The sequence below is a fragment of the Mauremys mutica genome, chromosome 2 (genome assembly GCF_020497125.1).
Source record: "Mauremys mutica isolate MM-2020 ecotype Southern chromosome 2, ASM2049712v1, whole genome shotgun sequence".
Taxonomy (NCBI): domain Eukaryota; kingdom Metazoa; phylum Chordata; order Testudines; family Geoemydidae; genus Mauremys; species Mauremys mutica.
In genome coordinates this window covers 68,147,394-68,173,984 of record NC_059073.1, presented here as the reverse complement: position 1 = coordinate 68,173,984, position 26,591 = coordinate 68,147,394, and the positions used below count along the sequence as shown (strand labels likewise).

General features: G+C 41.5%; 1 protein-coding gene across 1 annotated transcript in view; it reads right to left on the bottom strand.

The window, feature by feature from the left end:
* Positions 1-26,591, bottom strand: part of TOX (thymocyte selection associated high mobility group box) — a 287,098-nt gene that overhangs the window by 9,838 nt on the left and 250,669 nt on the right. Inside the window, exons 6-7 of the mRNA XM_045007006.1 lie at positions 24,055-24,135; positions 10,312-10,698 (exon numbers count right to left, since the gene is read on the bottom strand). Coding sequence (XP_044862941.1) covers positions 10,312-10,698; positions 24,055-24,135 — 468 coding nt within the window. The remainder of the gene's footprint in view (positions 1-10,311; positions 10,699-24,054; positions 24,136-26,591) is intronic.

Below are 26,591 nucleotides of genomic sequence, written 5' to 3'. Positions count from 1 at the left end.
CGTGCAGATGACAACAATTATTTAGGTTAGTCAAGACTAGAGAAGACTGAAGAATTTCTAAGAGATCTATCAGTGCTTGATGTACAAGCAATGTGGTAATAGATTAAATTCACTTTGACCTATGCAAGTTACAAGACATTAGAAGGGATCATTTGAATTACTTGTACATATTAATGGTTTTAAATTAACTACAACCACTCAGGAAAAAGAGCTGACCATCCGTATGGACAGCTGAATGTAAACACATGTTCACTGTGCAGTGTTGTAGTGAATAAAGCAAAAAAAAAAAGTTAGGATGTATGAAGACTGGGATAGAAAATACTGAAAATATTATAGTCATTCTGTACATCGATGGAATGGTCTCACCTGGACTACTGTGTTCAATTCTAGTCACCCCATCTCAGCTATGATATAGCAGAAATAGAAAGGCTTTGGGGAAGCACAATGAAAATAATCAGGGGCAATGAAACAGCTGTATATGAGGAGAAACTGAAAAGGCTGAGACTGTTTAGTTCAGAGTGGAGATGAATAAGAACAGGTATAACAATAATGGATGCTATACAGGAGTTAACTCAGGCAGTCCTATTCACTTGTTTATAATACTAGAATGAGAGAACCTTCAATGAAACTCAAATACAACAAATTAAAAATTGATAAAGGATTTTGTTTTTTCCAATAGTGTAAAACTAACCTAGGACACTCTTTTGTACAAGATATCATTGCAACTAAGAGTTTGGAATAAATACATAAATAAAAAGCAGATATTTTGGTATGGATAATGAGAGCACACACAGTTGTATTAGGTAGGATAAAAATGTTAAGCATATTAAATTTCAGTCTTTCACATCAAAAGCCAACCACTAATTCTAGGGTGTTAGGAAAATACTTCCCTGTCACCATCAGAATTATGACTCCCTCAATGACCTCCAACCTGTAGCAGAGATCCCAATAAGTCAGATATATACCAGAACTTCAGACTCTCCCCATGTATTTGCAGGAGAACCTACAGAAGGGTTTCATCTACCCATCCACATCTCCGGCAAGTGCCTCAATCTTTTTTGCCAAGAAGATGGATGACTCATAGTGGCCTTGTATCGATTATGGGGCCTCAACAAAGTGACCATATGAAACTGCTCCCCCTCATAAGCAAACTCAGACTGGATACATGCATGTAGTGAGGCGGCCTGGCTCCCGACGGCCCCTGAGAGGGAGGAACCGGAACAGCCACCTCAGTGGGCGGAGCCACTGACACCTGTTCCCGCCCCCCGGAAGTCAAGGGGCGGGACAGGAAGTATAAAAGCCCGGCCTCAGCACTCAGTTGGAGCCCAGCAGCCGGAGAGGACAGACGCTCCTGATCGGGCTCCTGCTGGACCGAGCCTGCCCCGAGCCAGGTACCCGGACGTGGACGGACCAAGCCTCCCTCGAGCCAGGTATCCGGACGCGGACCGACCGAGCCTCCCTCGAGCCAGGTACCCCGAGGTGGACTGGCCGAGCCTGCCCCGAGCCCGGTACCCCAAGGAGCGGCTCGAGCGGCCCCCTGACCCGAGTCCGGAGGAGCAGCCCGACTTAGATCGCCTTCAGCACGCCGAGGAGCCCATGGTGTGGGACCCCGCTGCCGAGCCCAGCGACGAGCAGGTACCTGAGGAGGGGGAGATGGAGTGCAGCCCGGGGGTAGCCGAACCCTGTCCGGCTGAGGGCACGGACGTGCCCATGTCAGTGTGTTGCGGCCAGGATCCCCACTGACTGTAGCGGATCCACGCCGCTGTTAGGGCCCCGGGCTGGGACACAGTGGAGTGGGTGGGCCTGTGTCCCCCCTGCCACCCCACTCACGGGTGGCAGACTCCCCCTCCTGCCAGCACTCAGGCAGAGAAGCCTGCACTTACCTGAGCTTCCTGAGACTGATGCCGCTGCTCTGCTCCTGAGACAAGGACCTGAGCCCTGAACTGGCATTTATGCTCAGCTCCTGCTACAAGGACCTGAGCCTTGAACTATTGTTTGTTGCCCCACCCTGACCTAGGGCTGGGACTTACTGACTCTTGGTGGCTCAGCCCCTGGGACAAGGACCTGAGCCCCTGGGACTATTGTTTGTTGCCCCACCCTGACCTAGGGCTGGGGCTTACTGACTATGGTGGCTCAGCTCCTGCTGCAAGGACCTGCGCCCTGAACTCTTATTGTTGCTCAGCCCCTGCTGTGAGGAGCTGAGCCTAGAACTGCTGTGTTTGGTGCCCCGCCCAGATCGAGGGCTTGGGCTTCTTGACTTGATTACTGCTCAGCTCCTGCTTAAAGGACCTGAGCCCTGAACTATTATTACGGCTCGGCCCCTGCCTGAGGGTCTGAGCTAGAACTGCTGTTTTGCTGCCCAGCCCTGCCTGAGGGTCTGAGCCCTGCCTCTTGTGTGCTGCCCGCCCTGAGCTAGGGTTTGGGCTTTACAGACTCAGACTGCTGCTCAGCCCTGCCTGAGGGTCTGAGCCCTGCCTCTTGTGTGCTGCCCGCCCTGAGCTAGGGCTTGGGCTTTACAGACTTAGACTGCTGCTCAGCCCTGCCTGAGGGTCTGAGCCCTGCCTCTTGTGTGCTGCCCCACCCTGAGCTAGGGCTTGGGGCTTACTGACTTTGTCACTGCTCAGCTCCGGCTGCCAGGACCGGAGCTTAGAACTGGTTCGCTGCCCTGCCCTGACTGAGGGCTGGGGCTCACTGCACTAACCGTGTGCCTTCTGTTCAGCCCCTGCTTGAGGGGCCAAACCCCCAAGACCTTCAGAACCCGGAGACTGATTTGGGCCGTGTAGTGAGGCGGCCTGGCCCCGGATGGCCCCTGAGAGGGCACGGCCCCAACATCGGACTATTACACTGCAGCTCACATTTTCACTAAGCTAGACCTGCAGAGGCCTATAACCTGGTGTTTGTGTGCAAGGGAGATGAATGGAAGACTGGCTTTCATACTCAATATGGTCACTATGAATATCTGGTCATGCCCATGCAATGCTCCAGCAACTTTTCAACACTTTATGAATGATATATTTTGGGATATACTGGACCAATCTGTCATTACTTACCTTGATGACCCTCATTTCTTCTGAGGACCAAGTTCTTCAGGACCAGCAAATGGGCGGCATTCTTGAAAGACTATGCCAGAATCACCTATGTATCAAGCTGGAGAAATGTGCATCTGACTGGGACATCCTTGAATTTCTCGGGTATATTATCTCATCCAACAGACTGGCAATGGAAACTCACAAAGTGGCAGCTAGCATGGAATGGGCATCACCAAAGGATGTACACAGAATCCAATACTTCTTGGCTTTTGTTAACTTCTACAACTGATTAAGAGAGCTTTAAACTAGGAATTGCGAGGAGATGGTTGGGAGACATCCAGGTAATCTCCACACCAGATTTTAACATTGAGAGGGAAGAAAATGAAGTAAGAAAGGATACAGCTGTGGGTAGGAGGAAGGGTAGTATAGATACCATTCTAATAGGTGATACTGGCAGTAGAACGTCTGGGCCTAATCGGGTAAAGAATGTGAGCGAAGCTAAACAGCAGAAATTAAGATGTTTCTATACCAATGGAAGAAGCCTAGGTAATAAAATAGAGGAACTAGAGTTACTGGTGCAGAATGTAAAACCGGATATTATAGGGATAACAGAAACATGGTGGAATAGCAGTCATGACTGCAGTACAGGTATTGAAGGGTATGTGCTGTTTAGGAAAGACAAAAATAAAGGCAAAGGTGGTGGAGTATCATTGTATATCAGTGATGAGATCGACTGTAAAGAAATAAGAAAGGATGGAATGGATAAAACAGAGTCTGTGTGGGCAAAAATCACATTGGGGAAGAAAGCTACTAGAGCCTCCCCTGAGATAGTGCTTGGGGTGTGCTATAGACCACCGGGATCTGATTTGGATATGAACAGATACCTTTTTAATGTTTTTAATGAAGTAAATACTAATGGGAATTGTGTGATCATGGGAGACTTTAACTTCCTAGATATAGACTGGAAGATAAGTGCTAGTAATAGTAATAGGGCTCAGATTTTCCTAGATGCGATAGCTGATGGATTCCTTCACCAAGTAGTTGCTGAATCAACAAGAGGGGATGCCATTTTAGATTTGGTTTTGGTGAGTAGTGAGGACCTCATAGAAGAAATGGTTGTGGGGGACAACCTTGGTTTGAGTGATCATGAGTTAATTCAGTTTAAACTAAATGGAAAGATAAACAAAAATAGATCTGTGACTAGGGTTTTTTATTTCAAAAGGGCTAACTTTAAAAAATTAATGAAACTAGTTAGGGAAGTGGATTGGACTGAAGAACTTGTGGATCTAAAGGCGGAGGAGGCCTGGCATTACTTCAAGTCAAAGTTGCAGAAACTATCAGAAGCCTGCATCCCAAGAAAGGGGAAGAATTCATAGGCAGGAGTTGTAGATCAAGCTGGATGAGCAAGCATCTCAGATTGGGGATTAAGAAAAAGCAGAAAGCCTACAAGCAGTGGAAGATGGAAGGGATCAGCAAGGAAAGCTACCTTATTGAGCTCAGAACATGTAGGGATAAAGTGAGAAAGGCCAAAAGCCATGTAGAGTTGGACCTTGCAAAGGGAATTAAAACCAATAGTAAAAGCTTCTATAGCCATATAAATAAGAAGAAAACCAAGAAAGAAGAAGTGGGACCGCTAAACACGGAGGATGGAGTGGAGGTTAAGGATCATCTAGGCATGGCCCAATATCTAAACAAATACTTTGTCTCAGTCTTTAATGAGGAGCTTAGGGATAATGGTAAGATGGCAAATGGGAATGAGGATATGGAGGTAGATATTACCATATCCGAGGTAGAAGCCAAACTTGAACAGCTTAATGGGACTAAATCGGGGGGCCCAGATAATCTTCATCCAAGAATATTAAAGGAACTGGCACATGAAATTGCAAGCCCATTAGCAAGAATTTTTTAATGAATCTATAAACACAGGGGTTGTACTGTATGACTGGAGAATTGCTAACATAGTTCCTATTTTTAAGAAAGGAAAAAAAAGTGATCTGGGCAACTACAGGCCTGTTAGTATGACATCTGTAGTATGCAAGATCTTGGAAAAATTTTTGAAAGAGAAAGTGGTTAAGGACATTGAGGTCAATGGTAATTGAGACAAAATACAACATGGTTTTACAAAAGGTAGATCATGCCAAACCAACCTGATCTCCTTCTTTGAGAAGGTAACAGACTTTTTGAGAAGGAAATGCAGTGGATCTAATTTACCTCGATTTCAGTAAGGCATTTGTTATGGTTCCACATGGGGAATTATTAGCTAAATTGGAAAAGATGGGAATCAATATGAAAATTGAAAGGTGGATAAGGAACTGGTTAAAGGGGAGACTACAACGGGTCGTACTGAAAGGTGAGCTGTCAGGCTGGAGGGAGGTTACTAGTGGAGTTCCTCAGGGATCGGTTTTGGGACCAATCTCATTTAATCTTTTTATTACTGACTTTGGCACAAAAAGTGGGAATGTGCTAATAAAGTTTGCTTATGACACAAAGCTGGGAGGTATTGCCAATACAGAGAAGGACCGGGATATCATACAGGAATATCTGGATGACCTTGTAAACTAGAGTAATAGTAATAGGATGAAATTTAATAGTGAAAAGTGCAAGGTCATGCATTTAGGGATTAATAACAAGAATTATTGTTATAAGCTAGGGACACGAATCAGTTGGAAGTAACAGAGGAGGAGAAGGACCTCGGAGTATTGGTTGATCACAGGATGACTATGAGCCGCCAATGTGATATGGCCGTGAAAAAAGCTAATGTGGTCTTGGGATGCATCAGGCGAGGTATTTCCAGTAGAGATAAGGAGGTGTTAGTACCGTTATACAAGGAACTGGTGAAACCTCATCTGGAATACTGTGTGCAGTTCTAGTCTCCCATGTTTAAGAAGGATGAATTCAAACTGGAACAGATACAAAGAAGGGCTACTAGGATTAACCGAGGAATGGAAAACTTGTCTTATGAAAGGAGACTCAAAGAGCTTGGCTTGTTTAGCCTAACCAAAAGAATAAATACCGGGGAGGGAGAGGAATTATTTAAGCTCAGTACTAATGTGGACACAAGAACAAATGGATATAAACTGACCATCAGGAAGTTTAGACTTGAAATTAGATGAAGGTTTCTAACCATTAGAGGAGTGAAGTTTTGGAACAGCCTTCCAAGGGGAGTAGTGGAGGCAAAAGACATATCTGGTTTCAAGACTAAGCTTGATAAGTTTATGGAGGGGATGGTATAATGGGATAGCCTAATTTTGGCAATTAATTGGTCTTTTACTATTAGCGGTAAATATGCCCAATGGCTTGTGATGGGATGTTAGATGGGGTGGGATCTGAGTTACTAAAGAGAATTCTTTCCTGGGTATCTGGCTGGTGAGTCTTACCCACATGCTCAGGGTTTAGCTGATCACCATATCTGGGGTCGGGAAGGAATTTTCCTCCAGGGCAGATTGGCTGAGGCCCTGGGGTTTTTTTGCCTTCCTCTGCAGTGTGGGGCACGGGTCACTTGCTGGAAGATTCTCTGCATCGTAAAGTCTTTAAACCATGATTTGAGGACTTCAATGGCTCAGACACCGGTCTGATACAGGAGTGGGTGGGTGAGATTCTGTGGCCTGCATTGTGCAGGAGATCGGACTAGACGATCATAATGGTCCCTTCTGACCTTAAAGTCTATGATTCTATGTTTTATCCCAGGATTCTCTGTGTTGGCTGCTCTTCTCACAGCCCTACTGCGGAAAGGAATTCGATTTGTATGATCCCCAGAAACTCAGGTTGCTTTTGATAATCTGAAGCAGAGATTCGTCAACAGTTCCCGTCTGGATTCACCCAGACCCTGCCACACTGTTTATGGTGGAGGCAGATGCTTTGAACATTGTGCTAGGGACAGTTTTAGCTCAATCCGATGCTCTCGAAGAGTGGCTTCACCCATGCATATTTTACTCACGAAAACTCACTCCTGCTGAGGGGAAATATGACATCCTGGACAAATAACTGCTGGCCATCAAAATGGATTTCAAAGAATGGAGCCATCTTCTGGAGGAGGCTAGATTCCTTGTCCAAGTTCTCATAGATCATAAAAACTTGGAATACCTTAAGATGGCCAGGCACCTGAAAACACCCGGAGGCATGCTGGTCCCTCTTCTTCACGCAGTTCAGGTTTGTGGTCACCTACCATGCTGGGACAAAGAACAGGAAGGCAGAGGCATTGTTGTGGAAGGACGAGAACTTTGATCCTGGAAAAGAAACTAGGTCCACAATCTTCGAGCCCTCAAACTTCATTTCTTCCATCATAGCCTCCAACCTGATAACCTCTATCCATTCTTAGTTGCCCCGTGACCCCTTTGCCATCCAAATCCATCAAACCTTAGACCAAGAGCAGGACCAGACCTCTGCCGCATTCATGTTCCAGGACAGGATCTGGTATCATGAAAGATGCATACCTGAAGGGTCTACTCAGCTTCAAGTCCTACAACTCTGCCATGATGCTCCCGTGAAGCGTCACTCTGGCTGTTCCAAGATGCAAGACCTAGTGTCTGGGAGCTTTTGATGGTCAGCTATTTGTGTCTTGTTTTGCCTTACGTAGTCTCCTGCGATATTTGCACTCAGACCAAGACACCTGTTCAAGAATGCTATGTCTCCTCCAAACTTCACCCTCTCTGTTCTGGTTTTGGGCTATCATTTCCATGTACTTTATCATGGAATTACCACCCTCCCAAGGCTACACTACAATTCTAGGGCTGATCAACCACTTAACCAGGACGGCACACTTTGTTGAATACAGGGTGCTTCCATCTGCTCAGGAAACAGCCCACCTGTTTGTGACCAACATCTTTCATCTCCATGGCTTGCCTATGAGTATGGTACCTGTCCGGGGACCACAGTTTATTTCCTGCTTCTGGTGGGAATTCCCATGCCACCTGAGTATAAACATGCTAACCTCTATGGCCTATCACCCAAGCAACAATGGTCAGTCTGAGGAAGACAATTAGATCCTAGAACAGAACCTATGTTACTTTCTAAACTATCATCAAGATGATTGGCTCTCTTTGATCCCTCATGCTGAGTTTATCTAAAAGAATGCCACCAATGCCTCCTTTGCTAATTATGGTCTTCATCCTCACGTTCATCCACAGATCCCCTTGCAATTGTCCATGCCAATTGTCACTGAACTCACTAGTAGGTATACTAAGAACTCCAGAAGTAGTTAGAAGTCACCAAGGCAACTTACAAATGGTATGTGAAGTGGTCCCACCAGCCAACACTAGGCTTTGAGGTAGGGGATAAGGTTTGGTTGTCCACCCGGAACGGGCGATCGACTTGCCCCTCTGCAAAGCTGGACCAGCAGTAACTTGGACCCTTACGGATCACTAAACAGATTAACCTTGTTACATTTAGGATATAGCTACCAGATTTCCTCCAATTCATCCCATCTTCCACATCTTTCTGCAAAAACCCTTAGTCAAGAATCCCTTCCTATTTCATTCTACTCCCTACTCCCCTGCCTACAATTGTCCATGTCCAAGAAGAATAAGTTGTTCGGAATTTACTAGACTTTTGCTGGGTCCAAGGAAAACTACAATATCTAATTCAACTATTCCTACTCCAATCACTAGATTAGACTACCTATGTCCCAGGTGCCTGACAATGCATTTGGTATCTTTGATAGAAATGTCAGATTTCTTGAATGAGAAATACGGGTAAAAGATTCCCATTCCTATTTCAGGACATCATATTTTACACTGCTTTTTTAATTTTGTGGGGAGTAGGCAAAAAGGGTCACATAATTGTTTATCATATTGTATGTTATGTCAGGAAAGCGAAAGGTACAGTATAACACAGATCTATTTATGGACTTCAGGATGCCTATTTTCTACAGTGTATGTTATGCCCCAGGCTAGAAATGGCACTGCACAACATATGTAATATGTCGTAGCCAGCAGCTTTTGTTATAAGTGGCAGTTCTTTCAAGCTGTTGAAATACATGCAACATGCTACAAGAAGTGGTAGTCCCACTTTCTTCTTTCCTTCTGGGTAATGTTCAACATGATGTAATGGAAGCTACTGAAGTCACATTTTATTTAATATATTTTGTTATATGTAATTTTTGAATAATGCACCATGGAACAATGTTTAGATTTATGTGATGATGATGATCATGGCCTGGTGCCAATAACCAGATATGCTATTTAAAACCATCCAACTCCTGCATTGCACCTTCTATTAAGTATAATTGTATTATCCATGGAATAATCACAGCAAGATTTTCAAACCTGGATTCATAAATTGTGCCCACAAGCTTTGTGCATACAAGGCATTTGTATAAACAAATTGGGTATTTCAGAAACCTGGAAGGGCATAAAAAAAGAGCAGAAAACATTGAGCATGAAACGCAGTAATGGGCCTGCACCTTGCCTAGCCATTTATAATAAGTGGGTGTAAAATAGGCTATTCTAACTTGGTAGGATTTTACACTCACTTTACAATGGTGCAAATGATTACACAAGGTGTAATGGAAAATTAGGCCCCATTACATCTAAATCTTGCAATCTCAAGATACACACCTCCTTACTCCCTTCCCCAAAATCACCAATTCTGGGCTATTTTTTAGAAAATAAAACTTTATTTACTGAGAGCCAGATCCTCTTTAAAATTATTTAGCTCCAGTGAAGTTGCACTGCTTTACATCACTGGAGGATTGGGACCTGAAAGTCCATATCATGAGGTTTTCAGTATGTAGTCGGGCCATACTCAATCAGACTCCCACTGAAATTCAATGGGAATTTGTTAGAGCAGGGACTGAGTATGAAAATGAATAAAACTTTAATATGAACATCTGGAACTGGTCCCTTATTTCCAGTATCTTACTTTATAAACTGTGTCTTTAAATCAACATTTTTGCAATCTTAACATTTCACCTGTTCATTAGGTTATTTTCTACCTCACAGGCTGATTTCACTGAGTAACAGTAATATTTTTTGTAAAAGAAACTCCCTTTCCTATGGGAGAGAATTTTAATGTTCAGGAGCCAAACTTCAGGGGCAGTTGGTTAACTTTACTCGCATGAGTTGTCCTGGTGCAGCTCATGGGACTAGTCATATGAGTAAAGTTGCTCACGTGCTCAAGTAGCTGCAGGACTGGGAGCTGGGACTTCAGTACTGGAATGTTGCAAAATTAAAGCTAAACCATGAATCAAAAAACCCCCTACATTAACTACTGGAAGACCAGTTTTACGGATTCAGATGAAAATATGTTCCCCAAACAGATTGAAAGCTCATGATTTAGAACTTACTTGCTGCATTGTAGGTGAATGTAAAGCAGACTGGACCTGCATTGGGAGTTGGTTTCCAATGGACTGCTGCATTGTAATTGGCTGGTGTTGCTGTATGTTGAGATGCTGGTGGAGAGGTGGGCTAATCTGAAGCGGTGGAGGTGGGGACACAGCCATGTTTGCTATGGAAACAGTCACTGGCATTTGGTTGTTGGGCTTGGGTGCAATATTCCTGGGGATATTAGCGTGCATGGCAGTTATGTGCGGATTCATTCCGGACTGTTGGTGATAATGGGAGCTTAGGTACAGTGCGGAATGAGCCTGTGTGGGCCCATGGAACACTGACTGTTTTGAATTAATCATCTGAGGCGGTTGGGACGCCTTAACATCAACAGGTTCACTGTAGCTCTGTTGAGAAAACAAACAAACAATCTTTAGAGACAGATAACAGCTGTTTTTCTGAGATCTATTTACTGCACAAATGAACCTCTGCATCATTCCATGCCTGACCAGAATACCTTAGTGTTCTACAGGAATACTCTGAAGCACAGTGCAGTGGTAATTTCCCATAGCATACTGGAGAGTTTTGTTCTATAACAAATACCCATGTTTCCCCTTTTGTTCTCTGCTCGTTATATGAAGAACTCCTTTATGACAGCACTCATCTCAGCAGCATACATCAGTCATGGAGATGCTACTTAAAATGTCCTTACAGCGGAGACTGGTTATTACTCTTAAATAAATAGAAATAAAGTTAACTCTTATACACCACACAGATTTTTCTTCACTCCTGTAAATACAGCCCCTCTGCTTCCTGGCTTGACATTCTGATATTGCAAAACTTGGAAGTGATGTTACTGACGTGATAAGCTACTCGGCAAATGAAAACATGGATCCAAACCTGCAACCCTTACTCACATAAGCAGTCATTACTTCTGTTATTAGTCCCCTTTAATTCAATGGGACCACTCAAGTGAAGAAAGATTATTTGTGAGGTAATAAGGCAATAAGTGAATAGAGCACTGGACTGGGACTCAGGAGACTTAGTTCTGTTTCCATTCCTGGCTCTGCCAGTGACCTGCTGGGTGACCGTAGGCACGTCCCTGCTCAGTGCCTCAATTTGCACGTGTAAAATGGGGATAATGTTACTGACCTCATTAGTAAAGCACTTTGATATCTACAGATGAAAGCACCAGATAAGAGGCTGGTATTATCATGAAGAGTGGCAGGACTGGGCACTACGGTTGTGTCACTAAATCAAACTAAAATTCCAGTGTTGGCATAGTTTATTTTTAAAATATTCTGTGTTAGGATTATATCCATGTCCACATCAACTGTGTTTTGTAGATTGTGAGTTTGAAAATAGTATAGGCATATTGAATAATTAATTTTTAAGCAGAACCCTCTCAAAGAATTCAATGAAGGAGTTCTGCTTAAAAACTGATGGGACCATTTGGCCTATGTTTGACTACATGCAAACAAGAAAATTATCTCAATTGGCCCTGAATAATACAGCACCAAAATAAATGAACCGAGAAAATAAATAGAGCTTTTCAAAATAATTGCAGAGTTTGTCTTGTTTTCTTGCAGCAGTTACTATGAATATTTTCAATAATAAATAGTTCTAATGTTTATACGTTGTTACTCTGAATTTCTACTAAATTTGTTCTGTTCCCCATGCACTCAGTTTCTTAGAACTTCCAACTGAGGTGTAAACTAGATATGTTCAAGTAAATGCCAAAAAGAGTTAAAGATTAACCATCCAGTGCTTATGTGTGGGTACCTGAATAATAATGTAGCAGTTAAGGAAAGGTTGTAGTGTATTTATAACCAGTGAAAGGTGAAACATGCTGGAAAAAATGGTAAATGTCCCTCTGGAAAAAGAAGTCACTGTATCAAAACACAGGCTGGAAGATGCATACATACCATTATCCTACCAATGCCATGTCATGTTTGTTTAGTTTACAAGTCAAAATAAGTTTCATGTTACTTTCAGCATCAGCTGAGCCTGTGAAAGTCTATTTGTATGCTTTCTGATGTATGTGCCATCACCAATAATCAGCTAATAGGCACATTACAGAAACTGGTTCATTATCTGTGATGATATACAATGAAAAAGATGATAACTTCATTTTCCCAAGTCAAGTTACAATACCAAAGCAAAAAACTTATTTTCTCCAGTAAATTAAGGAAAATTAAATAAAAATGATAAAAGGAATGCAAACCTCTGTCTCTCTCCCTGTACAGTATGCACTACACACACCCACATATGCAGATTAAGATACAGACAAATGCACACATACACAAAATGAAACATGATACCTGATAGCATATGCAAAATCCGTCCCAGTTTTACCAACAGCACATGCATAGCAGCAGGGCAGGGTAGTAAAAGCAATGAGGACTGGCCAACAGGCCTGCCAAAGCCTCATAGATCTGTTGACAAATGCCCAGTTTTGCAAAAAAGGTGGGGCGTGCCTCCCTAGGGAGGTATGGAAGAATGTTGGGGAGTGTGAGTGGCAATGTTCTGGGGAGGGGGACAGGAGCCTGGCCAGTCTGTCTCTGCTATGTTCTGCCCCCCAGTCAGGGAGCAATGGGGTAACACGTGCTCACTCTGCAGCCCAATCAGAAGGCAGTGCAGTCAGGGCCCTAATTCAAACTCTTCTCTGTTTGGGCCATGGAGCCGCAACTTGTGGGACCCAGACCCTACTGGGCAACCCGGCTGGTAAGTGCCTGACTGGGTTCCGCAGCATCTGCTTGTGCTGGGGCACCAAGTGTGGCATGGTCCCCCGCCCCCGCCACAGCCTCCCAAGCAGTCCCCACAGCTCCCACACCGGCCTCATATCCTCCCCACCCATCGTCCTTCGGGGCTTTCCAGGCCTCCTCCCAACTCTTCAGTCTGCCTCTAGTTGCCTGCGTCTGCCACATCCCAGGTGCCATTTAGGGAGGGCGGTGGGGGACATCTGCCCCACCTGTGTTTCGTACCATTGACCGGGAGTGACCTCCTCCTGGTCCCCCATTGCTTGCTCCTCTCTCCCCTTCCCTCCCATCCCCGGCCAGGAATCGCCTCCTTCAATAACAAAGTCTGAAATGGCCCTGCATCTCGGCCTTCCCCCACCTCCCCAGGGCTGCTCTCTGGAGTCTCCTTGATCCCACCCACTACCCGGAGCCTCCTTCCTGCCCCTCTGCTATCCCAAATCCCAAAGGGGCATCACACTGCTAACTGGATCATAGTCCAATAGCTTCATCTCCTGGCTCCGAGCCCAAAAGTATTCACACTCACACACTCAGATCCCAGCCCAACCCAGTCCTCTTCCCCCCACTCCCATCTCTTCAACTTGGCTCAATTGGGGGCAAGGAGGAGCATCTGTGGGGGTGCAGGGGATGAGCAGCGATGCCAGGCGGCTTGGGCCAGCCCCATGCATCCTGTTTTCAGGCTAGGGAAATATGGTCACCCTACCTGACCCTCCCACTGCTCTCCATGATGTATTTCCTTAGAGCAAGGACAGGATTCTAAGGATTCTTCCATTGTGATATTTTTCTGTGTATATACAGGAAAAGATTCTGTCATACTCCTCTTTAAATAGGGAGATACACTGAACCAAATTCATTACTGGTGTAACTCCACTGCTTTCAATGCACTTATATAAAGGATGAATTTGGCCCATTATAATAAATTAATTTACAGGATACTAGATCCTGTGGATCAAATAAGCAGGTGCAACTCTCATTTCAGTTATTGGTAGTTGCATAGTCTTATGCTGGGGATGAATATCACTTTTTTTACTTCCCAGAAGAGTGTCTGCCAGCTGGATCAAAAAGAATTTGCTCTGATTGTTTCAAGCCAGCAGTAATTCTTCTATATATTTTTCACAATATTCTGATGCAATTCACAGCACTCCAGCCCCAGACTAAGCAAGTATTTTACAGTGACTAAGAATGCTTTAAATCATATGTGATTTGAAGTCCCAAAGTGTCCAATATTAGAGTAAAAGACATACATATTATCAGTTATTGGGAATCTGGATAAACAAACCCATTAAGTATAATTCCCCAGCATACTACACTTTCAGCTTTCTCTAAGGCTAGCAATGTAAGCAGCACTGGAGCTAATGAGATAGGTGATACCAAAAATGTTACAGACTTTTCATATATGCCTCTATTATCTATTACATACAAAAATGTGACAATACAGCACAGGCCATATTCTGCCCTCCCAGACACACATACAGCTTGCATTGATTGAATTGATTTTCAACTGGAGTTGTACCTGTGTAACTGAGAGCTGAATCTGTTCCTACATAAGGACACTACATGTTACTGATAAAATATGAATAATGAAAGAGGGGATCTGACTGGTTGACAGAGCCTCCAGCTGTTCAGGTATCAGGCATAACTTTGCAGACCGAAACTCGTTAGCCAATCTGCCATTTGAAAAGTCATTCTGCTTATCTAAGGAAAATAGTACAGGAATACATATTAAAGATCCCTATTCACTTGTTTAATTAGACTTTGGAGCATAGAAAACATGGAAGACAAATATATTCATCCCCAGGGTTCAGCACTAAGGTACCAACATGAATTTATGACCATAGTCACCAGCTAATTTTTATGCCTGATGCTACAGGTGTACAATTCTAGACCTTCTGCTCCCTATACAGGTCTCTGCCACCTGAGCTAAAGGAGAATCCTTTTCAGTTCTAGGAGTGGTAGGACTTAAAGATTCTGTAGATCAGTTGCTAGAGGATGACAGAATCTCATATACAGTCTATCAGTAGGGAGCACATACACATTAGCCAGTACATTACAGGATTGCAGATTAGAATACTAGTTTTTCACACCAGTACCCTATACCTTCCAGTGGCTCCCACTCACTATTGAGTTTAATTCAAAGTCCTGGTCCTAATCTTTTAAGATTTTAATAGGCAATATCCTAATCTAACAATATCTTAGGATATTGCCTCTCCATATGTAAGCCTCCAAGACTGCTGCATGCAGTGTAAACCTATCAGAAGATGGAGGGAAGCAGTTTTTGTGTCAAGTCTGAAGATATGGAACACCATCCCAAAAGATGTATGCCTGTCTTCTGGGCTCAATGCAAAACTCACCCTTTTCACAAGAGTCTACTATGACAGACTCCCCTCCCTCCCCCCGTATTCACACCTTATATACTATTGTAATAATCTTTGTTCAAAATATGCCTTGAATATCTGAAACTCATAGTTTGCTGGTCACTATTGTCCTGATAAAGTATGTGTGGCAAAATTGTATGTGAAGTTATAAGATTCCCCTGTATGGTGTTATTAACACATGTTCCAAACCCCACAAACTCTGTTTGCCCTGCCCAAACAGAGGTTGGCAAACCGGTCTGTCCTAAACAAAGAGATGTGTGCTCTGTTTAATTTTTGTTTAAACAGTAAACAGAATCATCAAGCAGGAAGGGAAGACAAAGGAAGTTTAAACAGGTGAAAAAAAAGCAGGGAACATCCTTCCACATACACTCTTTGTCTCCTGATATCTAGCTGGAAATGTTTTTCAAGAAGGGGGCTGAAACTATAAAAAGGAGGGACAAACACCCCAAGACAGCCCCCTCCCCCTCCATCACATTCACTGTACCTGAAGAGACAAAGGAAGCAATGGTTGGGCTTGGGGGAGGGGTCCTAATCTGAGAGTTTGGTCAGTAATGCTGCTGGGGCATGTGGTGAGAAACTTTGCTTGAATCTAATATAGTTTAAGTTAGGCATTAGTGAGTGTTTTATCATTATTGTTCTTGTAACAATTTCTGACTTTTATGCCTCATTACTTGTACTCACTTAAAATCTATCTCTTTGTAGTTAGTAGACTGGCTTTTTGTTTTATCTAATCCAGGGTGTTCAAGTTGAAATGTTGGGTGACTCCACTTGGGGCAACAAGTTCCTTAAAGGAATAACAGACTCAGTATATCTGTACTGTCCAGGAGAGGTCTGGGGGAAAATCTGAGACTGGGAGTGTATTGGGGTCACCCTGTGGTAAACTTTAAGGCTGGTAAGAGCCAAGGTGTGGTTGGCTGTCTAAAGCACACAAACAGATATAGCTGGGAGTGACTAACACACTGGAGGCTGTTTGTGAGCAGCAAGCCATTGTAAAGGGTAACCCAGATTATGGGGCAGGGGTGACACAGCTACACATGAGCCTGGATTGTACCCTGGTATGTCACACTTAGAAGAAAAGCCCAGAGGAACAAAGAGAAAGGGAAGAAAATGGGCCATGTAGAAAGAAAGGAAAAGCAGGGGAGTGAGAAATGAAAAGAAGCAAATAAAATAATGAACATCTTTAAGTATAAGCAACCAAATACCAGGAGTATGAGAGCAAGCCCACTTTTGCCATTCTTATTTTACTGTATATATTGGTGCTTATACAGTTGCTACACAGGTTGGGGCAGTTTATAAATGAGAGAGATAATTTAGATAATAGAACTTCAGTCCCTTTATCTTTCCCCGCATGTCCATCACCAATCCTGCTGCTCTCCTCTCCTGCTCTTGAGCAAAGTGAGCCTTCCCTTTCACATTCAAAGCTCCCCTGTTCAGTGCCACAACTCCTCATGCCTGCCTCTAATCTAAAGCCAACCATCATCACGCCTTGTCTCCTCACACAGAACTACTCTGAGAAACATGATGGTTCCTACCTGCCCCAGACTTGACCTCACAGTGCAGTAAGCTCACCTCCTCCCTGCTGGTCCTTATTCAGAGAGTCACACCATGAATGTGTGGTGGATGGAGGCAGGCTATGTCAGCAAAGCAGGCAGGCAAAGGAGGGGATCCCATCAGAGGAAAGGTCATACTGGAATTTGTTCCACCCTAGAGTCCTCACTGAGCTCCAGCTCCCCATGGCCAGAAACTCAGCTAAGAACAGATATTCTGATCAATACAATGGTCCCACAGATACTAGCTGTCACTCAGGTGACATCCACCAGGCAATCTGATAGCTTCATTAGGGTTAGGATTTTCTTCTTCAGTTTGAATTAGTATAGACTATGGCGCCTCGAATCTGTAACTGGTTTTTGAAACTATCACTTGTAGATCTTAGTAGGCAACCAGCAACTGAAATCTGTAAGTTGTTTCTGCTTTCTGGCTACTGGTGGCTTTTCTGAGTGACTGAAAATAAAGCAAGGGTAAGTTTTTCATATGGCAGCATTCTATAGGTCTGATCCAGAGCATACTGAAGTTAATAGAAAGTTTCCTGTTAACGTCAATGGGCCAAAACTTTTATCCTACTAATAATGAGTTGATTTTCCATCTCCGTTTCCATGAAAGCAAAACAGGAACTGGTCAAGTGAAGCTGAGATCAGTTTCAGCTGATGACTGATGGTCTTCACTTGTGCTTCCTTAGAAGTGTAAGTAGAAAATTTAAAATTAGTTACACTTTTTTTTATATTGCCGTTTCAAGCCTTGTTTCTGCAGACAGTATGTTGGAAAAGCTGCCATACACAATCACATGTGCACATGTGCACATGTGCATGCGCGCGCGCACACACACATCCAGTTGCAGAAAAGAAGCTGTGGAATATATTTGCTGTTATTTTCAACATTTTAAACTACCAAATTATATATATTTGAATTAAATTAATAAATACTTTTACAGTAATGTTATTAAAAACTCAAAAATTATAAAAAACCTCAACTTTTCCCAAGAGATACCACACAGTTACCACCATCATTCTACATGCAGAGAAACACTGGTAACTCAGAGATCTCTGTGTGATGACTGGCAAAATGGACAATGACCTTTTAAGAAAACTGTCCATGATGAAGACACATTTGCAGAGCCACCTTTCTGTTCACAATCAGGGACAACAGAAGTTTGTATTAAAACTAAAATTATACGCTGTATTCTTGATTATATTTATTCAGGTAACAGACACAAAATACCCCAAAATGTGGCCAATATACTCACCAAGAATCAGTAGTGTCCTGCTGGATTGGAACATTTATTTTTAATTTTAGAACAGTTCTTTTTCAGAATCAGCAGCATTAACAGCAACAGATTCGGTGTTTTGTGGTATGAGGAAAATGTCTAAAGGGTCCCAAACCTTCTGAATGGAGTACTGTAAATTGAGTGGTATCTAGACTAGCTAGGGCCAATATCATCAGAAATATTTCTTTATTAATGTGAGCAATTAGACTTCACTACATAATCAACTTTGAATAAACTTGAGGAATTGCTGAATGTTCATACATAAATGTTTCTGGTACCTTTGGCCATCACCAGCATCTATAAAATAAGTGATCGAAGATCTACAGGGTCAGGGTCTGATTCTCATTAACACTAATGCTACTTTATACCACTCTAGCAGCGTAAAGGGTTTATAAATGGGTGTAAATATAATATACTCCTACTTTCCCTTTACTCTGCCAGAATGGTGTAACACAGCCCTAGTGTAAATGAGAATCAGGACCTCAGAGTTTGGGTTCTGTTTGGATTAGCACTGTAAAGTCTGGAAGAGCAAAACTTTTATGTGAACATTTCAGAACGTCAAAAAAGTTATAGGTTGATGTAGGTTTTGGATGAAGGTTGTCAACACATGAGGTTTCTTATTTTATTCATTCCAAATCACATATATTATACAAATTTATTGTACCACATGTGGCTGGTTCCAAAGTCTTTAGACACATCATTGATACTTGAGTACAAGATGGGCCAACTATTGGTTGTCATATACTGTTAGCCAATGTGGTTCTGAAGGAGAACATTTTAAAATCTGAAGATACATTTTATAATCATCTATGGGGGATTGTCATGGATTCATTAAGGCCATGTAGGTAGAGATGGATGTTTTATGAATGTAACCTGAATAAATACGCTGAAGGACATGTGACTTTAATTTGATACCAGTATCTTTATTCCCCAACTGAGAGGCATAGGGAGGCTCTAAAAATGCAGTTCTAATAACCTTATACCAACCATTCAATCCCAATCACTTTAGAAACAAACAAGAGCCTTCTCAAAATCAAAATCTCTCAAAGTAATGTGATCTCTAAATCTCCGCCATTTTGGGCTTCAATCTTGTGAGAATGTCTCTGGGTCTTGGCACTGCTGAAAGGGAAGCCTCACATGTATTTGGCCTCACACTTTAGCCTGAATGTAATCTGAATATCACCATCTCTGTCCATCTCTCACTATTTAAAGTCTGTGAGAGATCGTTAGCTGGTGTAAATCAGCACAGCTCCCTTGACTTCAAAGCAGCTATGCCAATGTACACCAGCTGAGAATCTGTTTCTATTTTGTTATTGGATGTTTTAGTAAATGTAGAACTTTCCAATGCCAATGCTGGGTGGGAAATGAGGAGAACAGGATTCTTACTAACTGCATATTAAAAACTCTAGTGAAATGGAAACTAACTTACATTCTTGTTTTACTGTTTGATGTAATTATTTCAAGATAATTCAAGTTAAGTTGAAACATATTGTGTAAGGGTAAATTGTAACATTAAGTGATAGACTTCCAGCAGAAGCATCAAAAGGAATGTGCATAAGGAAGGCAAACGACCACCTAGAGCTCCTGGGCAGAGCAATTATTGCACTGCCCTTAAGAAGGTGCAGCATTTGGTCTCCTTAGTGATTGACTGACTCAGTTCTGCCATGGCCCTGACACCTTACTACCGCCTCCCTCCCATTCACCCTCACAGAGGTGCCATGCACTATCTATCCTTTAATGCTTGGCCTTTATTTCATGCATGTTTTGGATGATGTTGTTAACTTTATGGACTGCCACCACAATGAGACCTCTGAACTAGAAAAGGATGGTGGACTCAGTGTATTAAAGATTAGGCCAGGGGTCGGCAACCGTTCAGAAGCGGTGTGCCGAGTCTTCATTTATTCACTCTAATTTAAGGTTTTGCGTGCCAGTAATACATTTTAACGTTTTTAGAAGGTCTCTTTCTATAGGTCAATAATATATAACTGAACTATGGTTGTATGTAAAGTAAATAAGGTTTCAGAATGTTTAAGAAGCTTCATTTACAATTAAATTAAAATGCAGAGCCCCCTGGACTGGTGGCCAGGACCTGGGCAGTGTGAGTGCCACTGAAAATCAGCTCGCGTGCCACCTTCAGCACCCGTGCCATACGTTGCCTACCCCTGGGTTAGGCCAATCTGTAATACGAGTGAGTTCTCACAGTGATGTTATGCCTAACAGTTTTAATAATTGCTTAGAAATTTCCTTAGGTCTTTACGATTTGTGGCTTTATAGGTTAAGGGGTTGAATGGGATTATTCTTTGGTTATATGTATTTACTGGATTTTTTTGCTTCAAACAATGTTTTTAGGATTAGAAATTTCTTCTCTGACAGTTTGTGGATCCTTGAAGGGACATGACAACTGGTTTGTGAAAAATACATACATAAACAACTCTGAAAATACCAAGTCAGTCAACAGGTAATTCTGATATAGGATATACAGCTACATGCATGGTTTAAATGGTAATATACGGCTTTTGATATATGGTTCTTCAAACATTTTTGATATCACAATAATCACGAACGCAAAGATAGTGTGTCATAGAAACCTGAAATATCTACTGTTTATAGCCTTACAATTTTCCTAGGTAGGGAAATTGATGTGTAATGGATACCAATAAAAGCTGAAAATTAATGTGACTGCTTATTATATTTTTCTGCTAAGGCAACAGTGCTAGTGATCCTGTAGGAGTTTAGCAACCTAAAAAAAAAAGGCTGTTAATACTTCAGACAGAGCTGCATTTTAGATTTGTGCCTTATGAGGAGAAAGCCACTATTGCTGTTTTGTTACGGTTTCCCTGAAAATAGCCTAAACTAATCTTTAAAACTTCCAAAATGTCTGCATGGACGAAGTACTTTGAAAAGTAATTCCAAGACAATGGCTGGGAGTTCTGTTAGGGGAAGTCTGAGCCTGCCATACAATCAAAGGGGCAACATTGTCACACGTTCATTAGCTTCAAAAAATTTGCATTATTTCTAACACTCAAAGAGTATCAAATGTGGTTGATATTGATGCTATGTGAGAGCACAAATTTGACCTAGCTATGCCATCATAGCTTTGAAAAATGACCCTTTTTCCTACTTGAGGGTAGATGCATAGTTAAGTATGTCTTCAGAAAATATTTATATATGTATATATAAATAAATATTTAACATATAAAGCAAAAATCCTACTGCCAGCCAGCATACACAAAAAAGCCAGGGTAAGCAATAAAAAGTGCTTGTTTTTTAAAAAGTCAAATTGCAATCACAGCATTTTAAGTAATGCTATACAAATTGCTATATACTGTAGGTTGCATTTCTGAGCCTGAACAGTACTAAAAGTTGCAACTAAGGGCAAATATAAAGACACTTGTTTAGAATGCAAAGGCTTAGTCAGTATTATAAACAATATGGCAATCTGCATAACATTACATATAATGCTTTGTAATGTGATTTTGACTTCACATATTGATTTCCAACATTCCACAGGCTTGACTATAGCCTTATTAATTTCAATTTTTATAAAAAGAAAAGAAAAATGTTGAGAAAAGATCTATTAAATACACTGATAGAGTTAATGGAGATTAATGCATAGCTATGACATTAAATCCATACAATCAGATGTTCACCTTATTGTGTGTTAACCCTGTTTAAAAAAATATTACAGGCAAGGCTGATGGCACAGCCTATTGTTAAAGTTGCCTGACATGTCCAATTATAAGACCTTGCTTTCAGTTGCTTATTACTTGGCTAAACTTAAATCTTGTGGATTGACATTTTACATGCCAGGTAATTTTTGGGGGGCAAATTTTAGCCAGCATAGTTCAGCTGTTTTCAGGCTGCTACATGTGACTTGACTGAGCAGTCATCATCCACACAGAACAACTAAGCATGCTCCCTCCAGAGGTGAAGCCAGACTTCTGGCATTTCCTAACTTTTGCATGCCTGCCTTTGCAACTGTAATAACATTCTTTTAATGTAGTTTTTGTATGTGTAGTAATAGAATAGATTTTAACACAGAGAGTTTATATTCTGTTTCAAATAGATGCAATTTACATGGTGAATCTTAATATATCACCTATCCAGTTTATGCTTATTTAAAGTCCCATCACACCTAAATGCTTAAAGTTAAGCAGATACTTAAGTCCCACTAAAGCCAATGAGACATAAGCACACAAGTAAGTGCTTTCTTGACTAGGGATGGGCTTAAACATGTGTTCAAGTTCTTTCCTACACTGACTTAGAGCCTCAGACACCAATATTTCTTTAACTGAAATTTCTCTAAATGAACCTTCCTCAAAGAATGCCATGCAGCTATTTTTTGCCCTTAAAAAAATCAGAGTAAAACTCTCAGTTTTACATATATTTATCTTATCAAAATAAAAAGTTTAGTGTTTCATATAAACAATGTATGATGGGCAAAGTAACGATACCTAATTCATTATTACAAGTGAAAAGCTGACTTTGTAATTCACATTAAAATGAGTGTGTTGGTCTTATTTTACCACTCAGTAAAATCTTACAAATAAATTAACACTCATGTACAGTGGAATCCTGGGACAGTTCCACTGGTTTGAAAGAGTCTATTCTAAACATAGAGACTATCTCTGGAAGTTTACACTCATCAAGTGTAGAAGAGGAATGACAGGCATTTTGTACAAGCTTTTAATAAATATCTTGGCATCTATGATGCTAGATTTCAAGAATATAAGACAACATAGGAAAGCTATGAATAAGGTTACACTCATGTCTCAGAGTTTATCTACCAACACAAACTACATGAGGTTTGATCTCACAGGAGTCATATACTGAAAAACCTGAAGAAGTGGTAAGATCACATGGAAAACTGCATGAAAGACCCGGGTGTTAATTGTTCGTTAAATCTTTGTTTTGAAATGTCCCTAACAAGATGGTAAATATGTTGTGAAACTAACAAAAATGGCTGCTCACTCACACCAGTATAAGCTTCAAGCATTGCCATCCTCACTCCTAACCTTTACTCACAACCACCAGACAGTCAAGTGCATCTAAACTTGACCTCATCAACACTTTGGATTCTGTGAAATAGACACCAAAATGATCATCAACAATATGATTCTGCAAATTGCCCCTTTAATGTTTCAAGTCTGCATGTTGCAGTAATCTAACCTTTGTCTGTGGGTTTTAAAACAGTGGTTTATATTATAGCACTTGTGAAATCCTGAGCACTATGAATATCTCTATAAATCAATGTCAAAAGTTTCTGTTAACTATGTACAGTGTGTCCTGTGACATGCTGTTCCAAAGCGAGTGTTTCACACTATGTCCTATACTGTGTTCGTCTACTTCATCTGAGGCATGCACAAAGAAAGTTCAGCTTATCATGGGAATATTTGCATTGTGATACTGAGCATGATCATTGCTGTACAGTGCCTGCATTAAAAATGAGCCATTTTATGTGTGATACTACAGTTTCCCGCTATATTCAGAAAAGAGTATGACTGGTAATTGTGCAGTGCTGTGTGGGCCCCGCTGGCAAATGTGATCCTTTTACTGATGACCACTGGGTCTCTCAGTTGCTCCATTGTGATTATAATCCCAGCCTGCAGATGTTCTATGAGTAGGAATGGATGGGCTGCAGTATGCCTATGTTCAGAGATAACCGTTTGTATTGAGCACTAGAGCAGAGCATAGATAAGATAGGTATAAGGTGGTAATGAGCAACAATATTTACACTAGATACCATGGCGCTGAGCACCATACAAATGCTGAAAATGGTTTACAATCTATCACAATATATATATGTGTTACCTTGGATACAAGGCTTGCTCTATATGCAGCTAACTGCTTCAAATATTCCTTCTTAGCAGCTTCAGTTTTCTTTTTGTATACCTATAAAACAACAAAGATCATTAGTAAAAGAATCTGTTTCTATATGCAATTCCAATTCATATAATAAATCTGTTTCATGGATTTTCAGAACATCCTTCTAATTAAACAGCCATTCCTATTTCTCCAGGTTTTTAGGAGAGAAAGAGTAAGTAAAACACCAAGCATTTTCAAAAATATTGCTCACAGTAAACGAGCTCCTTTGCCTACAGAGCGATCCTGATATGTCTGACTGAACTGAGGACTTTTCTATTGGCATGACAGCTTCAATTGTCAAAGGGATGTTAAATTCGGGGTATCGTTCCAAACTGGACCAGTGGGGGGTGCTCTTCATTGTGGCTCCCATCTGGCAGACCAGCTGAACTTCTCTGGGAAATAGGAGAGTGGGTGGGTCCAGGACTGCTGAGTTGGGAAGAAAAAAGGAAGAAGTGAGATGCAGAGGACAGGGGGGTTGGGGAGATATCAGTGCCTTTCAGCATGACTGGGAGACTTTTTTCCATTATTAGGTAAACTGTTGGACAGTCAGAGAAGCCCAGTCCAAAGGAGGTCAGAGGCAAATCAAGGCTCAGGCGAACTCTGTGCAGAAAGGAGAAGTTAAGGAGCCATGAAAAGAAGTTAGTGTAAATCACTGTTCCAATCTTGCGCTTGCAAAGTTCTGCTGAGCTCGTCAAGAGAGTGTACTTTTTCTTGTACATTTCTCTCAACCCACTGGTCTGCCTACAGTGTAACTAACACAACCAAGTATGCTCCACACAATAGCTTAAAGATGTTATACGATTCAGTTCATATTTCCCCAGACTTCAGAACTGAAGGTTATTTGCAGGGATTGGCAGGATACCCAGCCAAAATGATAATTGGAGCATTAAAAATATAGATAGATACTTGGGAAGCTCGGCACCTGTACAGGAGGTGCACAACCCTCTCAGCTATGAAGGCAAGCCCCATACAGGCTAATTTCTTGCCAATGTACATGCTGGGGATGGGTTCTGAGACAACCTAAAAGAAACTTGCACTGTTACTAAACCTGCACCCAGTCTCTGATTAGTTGGGCTATGCACTCAAAGTGCATGGATGGCAAAAGCAACTTAAAACAACTTTGAGATATCCTCATAAATTCTGCAGGTGAGAAGTACACACACATTTCCTTTGCAGTAAGGTAAACTTTATGAAACTTTAAATTGATCTCTTTTGATCCTCTTATTTTACAGTAAAGACAGAGCATTCTCACAATGGAGAATACCTGGAAGCTGCAAACTACATACTCCGGACAATACAATTCCAATATACAAAATCAGAGCAACAGTACTGGGCCAGAAGGATCTGTTGCTACATCATTTATAGAAAGAATATTCTTGTGAAATGTCTTTTATTTCAGTGAAGCTTTGCTTTCAGAGAAAGAACAATCCTCTGATCTAGGTTGAGAAAACTCAGAGGTTGCCTAAAGGATTAAAGATTTTGCTTCCCAGGGAAGCATAAAATCATAATGGAAAAAGAAGAGTCCTAGGATACCAAAATTGTAAATATCTAGACAGAGAGAAAAAAGATTGTTTTTAGCTGTGCAACTGTGTGTGTGCACTCTTGTAATTTGTTCAGATTAGGATAAATATATGGTATATGCTGAGCTCATCTTGTTTTTCAATGAACTGGTAACAAGTTGCTTTTTAATTTGTGATTGTTTGCAGTTATAGGGCAAATGTATTGTTTTTTTCAGAATTAGTTGACAATCTGTTCCCAGCTGCTAAAATGAATTAGCACGACCTACAGAACAAAGACAAATTCAAATTATACTGTACATTTGAATACAGCTGCATCATTTTGCTATCCAGATTTTAAAACCACAAATGAGCACAATAACATCACATACACAGAGTCAAGATCTTTAAAAGATCATGTAGGGTTTTTTCTGATATTGCAGTCCTGCTTCAGTTGATCAGAAGTCTTATTTAGCATTATATGAATATCAAAATTTTATGCAGTGTAGTTGTAGCCATGTTGGTCCCAGAATATTAGAACGACAAGATGGGTGAGCTAATATCTTTTTTTGGGACCAACTTCTGTCCATATAGAGCCAACTTCTGAGCCACAGAGCTCTTCTCCTTTCCCAGATCTGAAGAAGAGCTCAAAAGCTTCTCTCTCTCACCAACAGAAGTTGGTCCAATAAAAGATATCACCTCACCCACCTTGTCTCTCTAATATCAAAATTTTAAGCAGGCCGACTGTGCATTTATAGTCAAAGCATATGGAAAAGGTTCTCAAAGAGATGGATTTTCCCCTCCCCCTTTCCAAATTGTGGTATACATCAAAGCAAACTCATTTTATAGCATAAACCTAACAAGAGTTCTGTAAGTCTTGTACCCAAACATTACTACTGCATATGCACTTAATTATATAGTCTTCATTTAATTATTTCCCAACTATCCAGCCATAGTATTCAGCATTAACCATATACATCATTTTTC